Source organism: Camelus bactrianus, chromosome 3, assembly GCF_048773025.1.
Source record: "Camelus bactrianus isolate YW-2024 breed Bactrian camel chromosome 3, ASM4877302v1, whole genome shotgun sequence".
In the NCBI taxonomy this organism is placed as follows: Eukaryota; Metazoa; Chordata; class Mammalia; order Artiodactyla; family Camelidae; genus Camelus; species Camelus bactrianus.
In genome coordinates, this window is record NC_133541.1 from 25459080 (window position 1) to 25472910 (window position 13831).

Genomic DNA, 13831 nt, shown 5'->3' on the forward strand with positions numbered 1-13831 from the left:
GAGCTTGCTTTGAGCCATCCACACACCCTTGGGGGTCCCCCTATAACCAGAGGCAGGTGACTGAGGTCCAGGGTTCAGTGCTAGTCATAAGACAAAGCAAAGTAACTAAATGAGCATATTCATCTGATTGATGCAATCTGCCACACAGTTGAACATGATGTAAATTTGCATGAAATACAAGCAAGGTTAAGAAACTGATAGTCTCCTTTTACATAGCTAACATTTCTAAGTGCCTGCTGACAACAAAGCAGTAAGTTAAAAGCCACGGGGAATTTGCAGGTGAATCCTCATGTTTTCACAAATCTTATAGAAGAGATGGATAAATCCACAGTGAATTGTAATTCAGGGGAGAGTGTGAATATAACAAACGTGATCAGGTAAAACTGTGAACATGAGTATAACTTTAAAATATAATTACCTCTTCATTATTCACTAATAGATTGGACTTTGAAAGTTCTGGCTGTCACTTTCTTACAATAGTCTTGGTCCTTAATTGTTCTCATTAGGTTAATACTCAACTGTGTTTGTGTTCTATGTGGTAGCTACTAGTTTGGGCCTATTCAATAATTATTACCCTCCCTCCCAGCTAACGGAACCCTCTTCCCATCACCACACACACACACACACACACACAAAACTCTCTCTTTTTTCCAACTTCCTAGGCCCCTGGGTGCTCATGTGACCTAATTCTGCCCAATGAGAAACAAGCAGAAGTCTGTGGGCTTTCTAAGAAAGCTTTTGTTTTCTTCATTAAAAGACATGTTGAGGCTCTAACCCTCAAAGTGACATGATTAGAAATAAGGCCTTTAGGAAGTAATTAAGGTTAAACGAGGTCATAAGAATGGGGCCTTACTCCATAAGACCAATGTCCTGATAAAAAGAGGAAGAGACACCAGGAGTGCACGCTCAGAGGAAAGGCCACATGAGGGCACAGCGAGAAGACGGCCAGGTGCAAGCCAAGAGGGATCTCACCAGAAACCACCATGCTGACACCTTGATCTTGGACTTCCAGCCTCCAGAATGGTGAGGACATAATTTCTGTCCTTTAAGGCCCCCAGTCTGTGGCATTTGGTTATGACAGCCCTAGGAGACCACACAGGCACAGGGGTAAAATTCAGGATGTGTGTGTGGTGAACTGTAACCACTCTCTCTTCCCACTGGAGTTACCTCGTGGTTATCTTTATGTTCATCCACTTGATGAACTTCTGTATTTTGATGATGTGGGTGGAGGCTCTGACCAAGTTAAAAATTAAGTCTGCCTGCAATTTAGAAAAGAGTGAGGGGCCTTCTCCCCAGGAAAGGGGTTTGAAGAAAGTTTCTAAGCAGCTTTGATTTCCAAAGGGAGAAAAGGGGGAAGGGAATTTCAGTGTAAAGTAGACCCTGAATGTAGAAAGGAAAAGGCAGTGTCCTTTGTTTTTTTCATTAATATTTATTTTGAGCATCTATGGCGTGCCAGGCAGTGTTGGAGGTACCAGGGATGCTGTGAGCAAAACAGACCTGGAGTCTGTGCCTAGGAACTTGCTGGGAAATTGCTCAGAGCACAGAGAATGTGGAGGGAGTAAGGGAAATAAAGCAGGAAGGGTAGGATGAGAACAGATTGTGAGGAGTTTTGAACCCTGCCTAAGAATTTGTTCTTTATGCAGTAGGCAAATGGGGAGTGATGAAAAAAAATTCATATTTTATGGCAAGGCAAGAAAAATTTAAACATAAAATTTTCTCTCCACCCATCTGTGCCTCTCCTCCAGCCCCCTTTGTGTGTGCACTGTGCATCTGTATTATACATTAACCAGGCCGCCTTAGAGGATTCAGGGATACTTGCTTGATAAAGAGTACTTTTCTCCTGGCACTAGCATGGTAACTCCCTAAGAGATAACATTCCTTTCTTAATCCTGTAAGGAGTCACGATGAACCACTTACTCACCTTGGATGTGAAGATCTGGACTATGTGAGCAGTCGACATGTCATGTATAACCCTTTGTCTCATATATAACTGTGCTTTGACCTCCAATGGAAGGAACAGTTCTTAGAGCTCTCTGAGCGACTGTCTCTTGGTTTATAATCTTCAGGCTGACTCAAATAAAACTCTCTCTTTCTTTCTTAAGTTGACTACTGATTAATTAATTTTCCATCCCCAGGAGCCACTGCAGGTCATTGATTAGGAAAGCACCCTGGTATAGCTGTCATTTAGGAATCTGAATCTGGAAGCTGTGTGCTGGTTCACTCGGAATAGGAAGACATTAGAGACTGGAAGAACAAAGGATAAGTATGAAAGCTCAGACAAGACACAGTGAGAGCCTAAACCAAGGGCATATGAAAATTACACATGCTTCCTGAGACCACTGTTTGTTAATATCAATAGACAGCCTCAAGATATTTTCTTAAAGTCAATAGAAATACTACCATATGCTAATCTTGGAAAAGTTCCCAAAATACAGAGTTCAATCTTCTAATATCAGAGGCAATAAAGCAGAGGCTGTTTGGCCAAGACTAATACTGGTGTAAGACAAGAAGGAGTGGCCACATTGCCCAGAGTACTTCAGAGCAATAAAACCCTCCATGTGTCAGGGTCAAAAGCCAAAAAGTCTCCCGTGATCTTGCTGTAATTAATTTCAGCAGATTATAATAAAGTAAAGCAGCAGGTATTATGGGATTTAAATCAGGAGAAATCAGTTTGCATCTCTATTCTGGGACTTTCTAGCTGTAGACAGTGTGGTCAGGGACCAGTGACGGATGGGGTGGACTCCCGCTCCTCCATCTTCCCTAAAGCAAGGACGAACTCCCGTCTCTGCTGGGCAGCCCCATTCTTCCAGTGTTCACCATTCAAATATTTGCTCAAACAACAAATTTTGACCCAATGGCTTCTGTGTGCAGGCACTGCTCTTGGCTCTAGAGACATAAACTGAACAAAGCTCACGATTCTGCTTCTCCTGAGAACTACCTGACCTTCAGAGGAGACAGAATATGCCAAAACATAAAATAAATACATTGGCTGGGCCATGAAGACAATCAAATAGAGCCCTTACTATCTAGGTATAAAAATGCTCCCAGGCCAGGATCATGCTATAGTCCTGGGTATGACCCTCAGTGCTAGAACAATCCTAACTGGAGCTCTATAAAGCAGGTGGAACATTAGTAGCACTGCTTGAAATGAAGGACCCAACAGCAACCAAAGGAGGCTGGTAATGGCCCCAAGCGTTGAAGGGAGCACCCCCATAGTCTTTTTTCATGGTCTTTTCCAAACCAGGAGGTTGAAGAAATGCCAACTCTTTATATGACTAAGAAATCTCTAAGATTTGAAGTTCTTTAATTTGCTTGGTTTGTTTCTATTTTTACTTTTAAATGTGATCCTTGGGACACCTGCCACAGACTTGTCTGGGAGTGTCATTAAAAATGCAAATTTCTGGGCCCCACCCCAAACCCACTGAATCAAAATACCTGGGGGAGGGGCCTAGGAAGCTGCATTTTTAACAGGCTCCTAAGTAATGCTGATGCTACATGTTACTCATTTAAAAACGAACAACGTCAAAACAAAAAGTAAAAAGCTCTTGCATAAACCTCCTCTATAAAAACTCCACACCCGGTCACAAGCTGACTTTGTTTAGAGAAATACACTGGAAGACAGAGCCCTCGTGATGGGAGTGTTTCATCATCTCAATGGATCCATTCATTCAAAAAATTCAAGTGCTGAGACACTGAGTGGCTTCAGTGGAAGGGCCTCCCTGTGCTGGGAGCTGAAGGATAGACTTTCTGGAATATTCCATACCTGTGAAGAGGGCATGGTAGTGGAGGCCCCTCTCCTTGTCCTGATAGGTGCAGACATCAAATAAGTAGGCTTTGATGGGCCCATCAATGAAGTCAGCAGCAAAATCAAAGAGAACCACACCTATCATGGTGATGCTTATGGCCCAAATTAGCTTCCTCCTTGGGTCAGCAATCAAAGCTGAAAGAGAAACAAACATTGGTCTTTTAAATCCTGCTTTAGAATGATCTGCATTTTTATTTCCACCAAAACCTCTCATTAAATTATCTCCATTTACTTTCATTTAACTTTGCTTTTCCAAATAAAAATAGCTTCATTATTTTTTCAGGTTTTAAAAATTATGCAAGTGAATGTCCAGAAAAGACAGCTCTATAGAGACAGAAAGTAGGGTGAGTGGTTGCCTAGAGCTGTCGGGGAGAAGGAAGTGGAGATTGACTGCTGATGGTGACCAGGTTTCTTTCTGTTGGGGGGCGGGGCGGTGAAAATGTTGCAGAATTAAATAGTGATGATGGTTGCATAATCAAGAATATACTAAAAAGCACTGACTTGTACACTTGTAGATGGTGACTTTTATGGTATGTGAATCATATTTCGTTAAAGAAAGCTGCTTAGAAGAAGGATATAGCTCAGTGGTAGAGCGTGTGCTTAGCATGCACGAGGTCCTGGGTTCAATCCCTAGTACCTCCATTTAACTAACTAACTAACTAACTAACTAAATAACCCTGATTACCTCCCTCCCCACCCCCCAAAAAAGAAAGCTGTTTAAAATTATGCACTTATTGTAAACCATTCCAAAGATATAGAAGCGCTGGAGAAATGCTTTGAATCCTAGCCCCTAGAGATGGTCCTCCTTCAGATCTCCCTTTATGCCTTTATACAGAGGTGCGCACCTGTGCCCTCACGCAGGGCTTCTCAAACTTCGGCATGCTTAACCATCACTTGGATGCCTTGTTTAAACATTGCTGGGCTCCATCTCCCATAAGTCTCCCATGATTCCTCAGTAGGTAGAAATGGGGCCTGGAAATGTTCACCTATAACAGCCCCCAGTGATGCTGATGCTGCAGGTACAGGAATGTGCCTTGAGGAGCACTGACTAATGGGATCGTGTTGTACTTGTTCATCTGTAACCAACTCTCTTCTTATCTCGGCATTTCAATTAATGAAGATCAACTTCACAACTTTTAACAGCTAAATAGTATCCATCCTATGGCTATACCACAATCCATTCACCTACTCATAACTATTTCCCTTGCTTTCAGCTTCTTTTTTAAACTTAACAATGTGTAATATATGCACCTGCTTTTAAAAAAAAATACAGTATAAAAATAAGTGAAAACAAGCCTACCCTCCCCCTCTCACCCCCAGTCCCTTAGTACCATTCCCTAGAGGCAACTACTCAGATTTTTTGGAAATTCTTCCAGAAATACTCTACATTTATGGATTTATGCCCTTTTAAAATTATATACAAATGATAACTGATTATCCTGCCTCTTTATCATCCATTCTGCTAGCCTGAGAGTTAATGGCAAAAAAACAAATGTGTTGTTTTTAAGTTTAATGATCCTTTTTTCAATGCAATTTGTAGTACCACCAATTGTGGATTAATTAGAGGCTGCTTAATGGCTAGAAAAAGAGCTCTGTCAGGTTTATGTCCATGATTTTAAATGCAAAAATGTCCCCTTGAGCTAACAGGCTGATACCCTGACCCACTAAAAGACTCTACATAAAGCTGGGAACATAATTAACTCTTACTGGACACACAGGTACATTTATTGTAAATACTTATAGAGCCATTTGGCAGCTGGTTATTTTGAGAAAGTACTAAATATCTTATAATGGGCACAAAAACACCACAGTTGATAAATATGTAAAAATATGCAATTTTTAAAAATAGATAAAAATTTAATCCTATTTTAAGATTCTCACAACAGTTAAAAAATAATGTAGCCTGAGGTTTCTAAAAGCAAAGGCTCTTAACCACAGAATTTGGGTCATTCACGGGTGGAAATTCAATGTAACTCAGGAGAGATAGTAAGTTTTAACCGGTTTCTGACTGTCACATGAAGATACTGGCATTCTGCTCCTACTGAGCTGCATCACAGGACGCTCCCGGCGGCCCACCTCGCGCGGTCCACTGACCTGATATGATAATGTCCCCGTTGAGGTACAGAGCCATGCCCAGGAGCATCATGATGCCCAGGGTGAGGATGTAGGGTCTTCGCCGGCCCCACCGGGCCCGGCAGTGGTCGCTGGCGGACCCCACCACGGGCTGCAGCAGGAACCCCAGGACGGGGCTGAGAAGCCACACCACGCTGTACAGACTCTTGGGCAGGCCCACGCTGAGCAGGACTGGGGTCACGTAGGCCGCCTCCACCGCGTAGCAAAACTCCCGGCCGAACATGGCCATGCTGTGCATGAGCAGACTCCCCGTGGGTCTTTTGGGCGGCTCCACAAAGCCGAAGACGCCATCTTCAGCAAGGGATTTATAGGTGTGGGTGCCGGGCTGCCCACTCTTGTCGCCCATGGCCACCGGGTGCCGAAACCTGCCTACGAGTCCACTGCCACCTCCTGCGTGGCCCTGGGGTTTGTGCTCCCGGCTGGATTTGACATAGAGCCTGGCTGAGCGGCTAACAGAGATGGTCAGGCTGGGGGAGGGGCTCAAATTCTTTCATGCCTCTAAGATCACAAGTTATGATGAGAAGAAAGGGGGTGGGGCCTGGAAAGCATGATGGAGATTAGCTGCTGTGAGCCTGCTGGCTCCTTAGAATGTTACTCTAAAGGAATCTTCCTTTGTACTGTTCTCTCTCCCTCTCTGCTCCTCCCACCCCGTCTGTCTCACACTCACACACATACATACACTGTATTACACACAACCACAACAAAGCCCCATAATGCTGATGTGAAGTTAAAATATGAATGGGCCAATATCTTTTTCTAAACTTTTCCTAGATATAAATAATCTGACCTTTCCTGACCGTAAGTTTTCTACACATACCCCAAGAGTCAATTCACTAGACTTAACATACCGGGAGGGTGCCACCTTCCTCTAAATCACTGGCCATCTCACGGCACTGCGGGATTTTCCCTCATTGCACTTAACACGCTTTATAACTAGATAGCTTTGTGTTTATTCTGCTTCTCCTATGTTGGTCTTCAAACCCCATATGAGCAGTGATCAGGTCTGTTTTGCTTATTATGGCATCTAACATGATACCTGGCACCTAGTAGGTCCTCAATAAATATTTGCTAAAGGAATCATAGAATGAATAAAGTGTATATACTACATTTTGAGGTGCCAGTCAACTGCTTGTCTGCTCAGATCCATTCCCTGCCCCTCCCCCATGCTCTGTACCCTGTACCATAAGGGACCACATTTCCCAGGTTCCCTCGCTCTCTGGCTTCTAGGCAGATTTGTCCAATGGGAAGCATTGATGGGAAGGCTGAGGGTAGGAGAAAGGAAGAAATCAGGATACCTCCTCCCCTCTCTTTCTCCATCCTTAGATGTCTCTGGCAGTAGCTGCGTCTCCACTGTGGGTGCAGCTTCCAACAGGCAACCTTAGCTTCTTAGTCCCCATAAAATTACCTTTCCGATCGATTCTGCAGTGATGGGAGTGGTTGCAGCTTCCTGTGGTTGCTCATTTCTGGGTTGTCTCACTGTTCCCTGAGCTTCTCAGCTCTTTTATCACCAGTATAATTTTCCATATTAAATTTCCTCTGTTTTAAAGACTTCAAGGGGGTCATATTTTCCTTGTTGGACCTTGAATTCAAATGAGAATCTGAATGGCAATGGAAATATGATCTTATAGGAAAGGCCCTAAAAATGGTTTAAGAGCATCAAGACTTGGAGTTGGAATATTAAAGTTTAAATTCTGGCAAATCAGTTAAATCAGTATTTCACAAACTATGTGCCACGGTACCCCAGGGCACCACAGTGAACTCAAAGGGCTGTCTCAGGATACTTAAGCATTTGAAAACAGTAAACACAGTGAAAATCAACATCTGTCAGATACCACGTGAAGTAATAATGAACAGCTCATACTTGCAACATAAGATTGCAATACAATCCTTTCAATGGCTTTAGATTTTTGTGTGGCTTGGTTCTCCACAGTCATGATAAAAGCAAGTATCATATAAAAATAAGGGTGGAACAGAAAATGAGGGTAGCGACATCCAATCTGATTCCAAGGCATGAGAAGTCACACAGTGTCCAACAGGTGCGTATGATGTATTAGGAAGTATTTGTGATTAAGAATGGAAATAGGAAGGGGGTTAAGATGGTGGAGTAGCAGAGCTCACCTCCCCACCACAAACACATCAAAAACCCATCTACACGTGGAATGATTCTCACAGAAAACCAACTGGAAACTGGCAGGAATCTCCTTTACAACCAAAGCTGCAAGAAATATCTCCACAGGACAAGTGCCCCTGGGAGGGATCTCTAAGGAAGAGAGGGTCCCCACCAGTAGACCCTCACCTTGGGGAGCCCCCTTGCCTGCTGGGATATCCACCGGGACAGACAGAGGAGCTGGAGAAGCCTAGACTCTTCCTGAGTAGTGTGCATATGCTGGCTGGCTGACAATCAGGGTGGAGAGCACTTGCACTGGCGGCTGCCACCTTGCCGCACTTCCCAGTCCAAAGAGATGAACTCCCTGGCGTGCTCACTCCACATTGCAACCTGGAGTGAGAGGAGGGCGGAGATTTGGTCTATCTGTGCAGAGATAACCACGGTGCCTGGAGGGGGTGGGGGGTGATCCGGGCTGAACTGCAGAGACCACTGTCAGCTCATGCACGGGGTGGCATATGGAACCTGGCCAACATTGTCAGTGTGCACACGGGTGCCGCCACGGGAACACGCAGTGTTAGCTAAATCTGAGTCAGACAGGTCCTGGGAGAGGACTCAATCTAGGGGTCCAGAGACAGCCTGGAGGGCTTGAGGTGTGGTCTTGGGAAATTGTGGAGTCCATTGTCAGCACACGTGGCGGGGGCAGGGTGGGCCCTGGCAGACATTGTTAGGGTGCATACCAGGCAAAGCCACAGGAACCCACAGCAGCTGGGTGCTGAGCTGCCCTGGGTAGAAGTATGCAGCGGTTTCAGTGGGGAGCGCTTTGGCTCCGCCCACTCCACACCACAGCTTGGCGCTGGATCTGGGGCAGAAGGGTCCTGGGAGAGGAGTGACACAGAGGCAGCCCAGGTCTCAGGAGGCACAGCTGCCTTGATTCCTGCAGCTACAGCACCCTGGCTCCCAGCCCCAGCCGACTCCACGCCACAGCTTTGTACTAGGTCTGAGACGAACAAAATAGAGAAAGGGATGCGAACCTGGGCTGCTTCAGGGTGGAATCACAAATGCCTGCCCAGGCAGTGCGTAGGTTTGCTGTGACCACATGGGCCTCACTTGCTTCAGCAGTCCCCTCTCTTGGAGCAAGGCAACAAGGCCTGATTGAACCAGGCACTCGGGGGCTTCCACTTCGACAACTGGGTAGCAGACTTGGCCCCTGACAGGACAGTGACAGCCACAGACCAAAGAGAAGGCCCTGCTCAACATCCAGTGTAGGCTCTGAACACCTTAACAATAAGCCAGCACATAGATGAACAAACAATAAAAATTTTTTTTGTAAAAATGATTATAACTACAATTAACAGCAAAAGGACAAGCATGTAGATCTAAAACAGGACATCAAAATCACAGAATGGAGGGGAGGGGAGTATAAAAATGTAGATCTTTTAGAATGTGCTTGAACTTGTATGATTACCAGTTTAAAGCAAGTAGATATAGTTGTGGGTTAATATACTTGAACTCCAGGGTAACCACAAATTAAAAACATACAGTAGATCACAAAAACCAAAAAGGAAGGAACTGATGCATACTACAAATTAAACTATAAAACCACAAAAGGAAAGAAAGAAGAAATGAACAAAGAACTACAAAAACAACTGGAAAACAAAATTTAAAATGGCAATAAGTACATACTTATCAATAATTACTTTAAATGTCAGTGGATTAAATGGCTCTATCAAAAGACATAGGGTGGCAGATTGGATGAAAAAAAAAAAGCCTACAATATGTTGCCTACAAGAGACTCAATTCAGTATGAAGAACACACAGAGACTGAAAGTGAGGGGGTGGAAAAAGATATTTCATGCAAACGGAAATGACAAGAAAGCTGGGGAGCAATACTCATATCAGACAAAGTAGACTTTAAAAGAAAGTCTGTAAAGAAAGTTAAAGAAGAACACCATATGATGATAAAGGGATCAATGCAAGAAGAGGATATCACACTCATTAACATATATGCATCCAATATAGGAGCACCTAAATATATAAAACAAATACTAACAGATTTAAAGGGAGAATTGACAGGAATATACTAATAGTAGGATATTTTAACATCCCACTGACATCAATGAACAGATCATCCAGACAGAAAATCAATAAGGCAACAGAAGTCCTAAATGACACAGTAGACCAGTTGGACTTCCTTGATATCTACAGGACACTGCATTCCAAAGAACCCAGAATACACATTCTTTTCAAGAACACAGAAACATTGTCTAGGATAGACCACATACTAGGTTACAGAATAAGTCTCAACAAATTTAAGAGGAAAGAAATTATTTCAAGCATCTTTTCTGACCACAATGGTATGAAAATAGAAATCAACTTCAGAAAGAAAAATAGGACAACATGGAGACTAAACAACATGTTAACTTTAAAAACAGTAAGCCAATGATGAAATCAAAGGGAAAAATCAGAAAATATATATAAACAAAAATGAAAACACAACTTGACAAAAATCTATGGGATACAATAAAAGCAGTTCTAAAAGAGAAATTCATAGTGATACAGTCCTTCCTCAAGAAATAAGAAAAATCTCAAATAAACAACCTAACCTACCACCTAAAATAAATTTAAAAAAAAAGAACAAACAAAACCCAAAGTCAACAGAAGGAAGGAAATAATAAAGATCAGAGGGGGAATAAAACAAATAGAGATTGAAAAAACAATAGAACAGATCAATAAAACCAAGAGTTGGTTTTTCGAAAAAATAAACAAAATTGACAAACCTCTAACCAGGCTCACCAAGAAGAAGAGAAAGGATTCAAACAAACAAAATAAGAAATGAAAGAGAAGAATTAACAACTGAAACCACAGAAATACAAAAAAAAAAAAAAAAAAGAGAGAGAGAGAGAGAATACTATGAAGTTATAAGCCAAGAAATTGGACAACTTAGAAGAAATGAACAAGTTTCTAGAAACATAGTCTTCCAAAACTGAGTCAAGAAGAAACAGACAACTTGAACAGAATAATCACTAGAATTAAAATATAATCTGTAATAAAAACCAGAAACTCCCTGTCAAGAGTTCAGGACTGGATGGCTTCACTGGGGAATCCTGCCAAACAAAGAAGAGCTTATTGCCTATCCTCAAACTATTCCAAAAAATGGAAGCGGTGGGAACTCCCAAATTCATTCTATGAAGCCACCCTGACACCAAAACCAAAGACACTACAAAAAAAAAAAAAAAAAAAAAAAAAAAAAAAAAAGAAAAGAAAAGAAAAGAAAAGAAGAAAATTACAGGCTAATGTCTTTGATGAACATAAATGCAAAAATCCTTAACAAAATATTAACAAATCAAATCCAATAATATATAAAAAGGATAATACACCATAATCAAATTGGATTCATTCCAGGGTCACAAGGATGCTTCAACATATACAAATCAATGTGATACAACACATTAACAAAATGAAAGACAAAAACCACATGATTATCTCAATAGACATAGAAAAAGCATTTGACAAAATTCAACATCGATTCATGAAAATATCTCTCACCAAAACGGGTATAGAAGGAACATATGTCAACATAATAGAAGCCAGTTATAACAAACTCGCAGACAACATAATACTCAATGGTGAAAAGCTGAAAGTCTTCCAGCTAAATTCAGGAACAAGATAAGTAGGCACACACTCACCACTTCCATTCAACATAGTATTGGAAGTCCCAGCCACAGCAACCAGACAAGAAAAATAAATAAAAAGTATCCAAATTGGAAAGGAAGAAGTAAAACTCATTATCTATAGATGACATGATACTCTACATAGAGAACCTTAAAGACTCCACACAAAAATTATTAAAACTAATAAATTGAGCAAGGTAGTAGGATACAAGATTAATATACAGAAATCTATTACATTTCTTTACATTAACAATGAAATAAAAAAAAAGTAAAAAAAAATCCTGTTTAAAATTGTGTCCAAAAAATTACCTAGGAATAAACTTAACCAAGGAGGTGAAAAACCTATATACTGAAAATGATAAGACACTGATAAAGGAAACTGAAGATGATTCAGAGAAATGGAAAGATATTCTATGTTCCTGAGTTGGAAGAATATTGTTAAAATGGCCATACTACCCCCAAAAATCTAGATTTAATGCAATGCTTATCAAAATACCAAATAATCCTGAAGTTTATATGGAATCACAGAAGACCCAGAATTGCCAAAGCAATCCTGAGGAAAAAGAATAAAGCTGGAGGTATAGCCCTTCCAGACTTCAGGGAATACCACAAAGCCATGGTTATCAAAACAGCATGGTATAGGCACAAAAACAGACATGTAGATCAATGGAACAGAATAGACAGCCCAGAAATAAATCCACACACTTACAGTCAATTAATCTACAACAAAGGAGGCAAGAATATAACAATGGAGAAAAGACAGTCTCTTCAATACTGGTGTTGGGAAAGCTGGACAGCTACATGCAAAACAATGAAATTAAGAACACTCTCTGACACCATATACAAAAATAAACTCAAAATGACTTAAAGATCTAAATATAAGCATGACACCATAAAACTCCTAGAAGAGAACATAGGTAGAACATTCTCAGACATAAATCATAGAAATATTTTCTTAGATCAGTTTCCCAAGGCAAAAGAAATAGAAGCAAAAATAAACAAATGGGATCTAATCAAATTTTAAAGCTTTTGCACAGCAAAGGAAACCATCAACAAAATGAAAAGACAAGCTATGGAATGGGAGAAAAGATTTGCAAAGAATGCAAGCAGCAAGGGGTTAACAATAAAAATATACAAACAGCTCATACAACTCAGTATCAAAAAACAAAAAACCCAATCAAAAAATGGTCATAAAACCTAAATAGACTTCTCTCCAAAGAAGACATACAGATAGCTAATAGGCACATGAAAAGATGCTCAACATCACTAACTATCAGAGAAATGCAAATCAAACCTACAAGGAAGTTATCACCTTACAGCAATCAGAATGGCCATTATCAAAAAGTCTACAAATAATAACTGCTGAAGAGGGTGTGGAGAAAATGGAACCCTCCTGCACTGTCGGTGGGAATGTAAATTGGTGCAGCCCCTATGGAAAACAGTATGGAGGCTCCTTAAAAAACGAAAAATAGAGCTACCATATAATCCAGCAATCCCACTCCTGGGCATATATCTGAAAAAGATAAAAACTCTAATTTGAAAAGATACGTGCATCCCAATGTTCGCAGTAGCACTATTTACAACAGCCAAGACATGGAAGCAACCTAAATGTCCATCAACAAATGAATAAAGGAGATGTGGTATATATATACATATATATGTGTGTATGTATATATATATATGTATGTATACACACACACACATACACACAATGGAATAGCATTTGCAACAACATGGATTGGCCTAGAGAATGTTATAGTTAGTGAAGTAAGTCAGAGAAAGAGAAATACAAGATATCATTTATATGTGGAATCTAAAAAATAATACAAATGAATCTGTATACAAAACAAACTCACAGACATAGAAAACAAACTTATGGTTACCAAAGGGGGATGGTAGGAATAAATTAGGAGTGTGGGATTTACAGATACAAACCACTGTACATAAAATAGGTAAGCAACAAGCAACAAGGACTTACTGTTCAGCACATGGAACTGTATTTAACATCTTACAATAACCTATAATGGAAAATAATCTGAAAAACAAATCAAAACTAAATCACTTTGCTATATACCTGAAACTAACACAATATTTTAAATCAACTATACTTCAATA

General features: G+C 40.9%; 1 protein-coding gene across 2 annotated transcripts in view; it reads right to left on the reverse strand.

Moving 5' to 3' along the window:
* The window catches only part of SLC45A2 (solute carrier family 45 member 2), a 38887-nt gene extending 25595 nt beyond the window's left edge, over window positions 1-13292 (reverse strand). The window contains exons 1-3 of one of the 2 annotated variants that reach the window (XM_074356865.1): window positions 7344-13292; window positions 5900-6476; window positions 3764-3940 (exon numbers count right to left, since the gene is read on the reverse strand). In XM_074356865.1, coding sequence (XP_074212966.1) covers window positions 3764-3940; window positions 5900-6284 — 562 coding nt within the window. In that variant the 5' untranslated portion in view covers window positions 6285-6476; window positions 7344-13292. Of the gene's footprint in view, window positions 1-3763; window positions 3941-5899 lie in introns of both variants that reach the window. The other variant, XM_074356862.1, reaches the window with a different exon arrangement.
* Window positions 13293-13831: the final 539 nt, after the last annotated feature.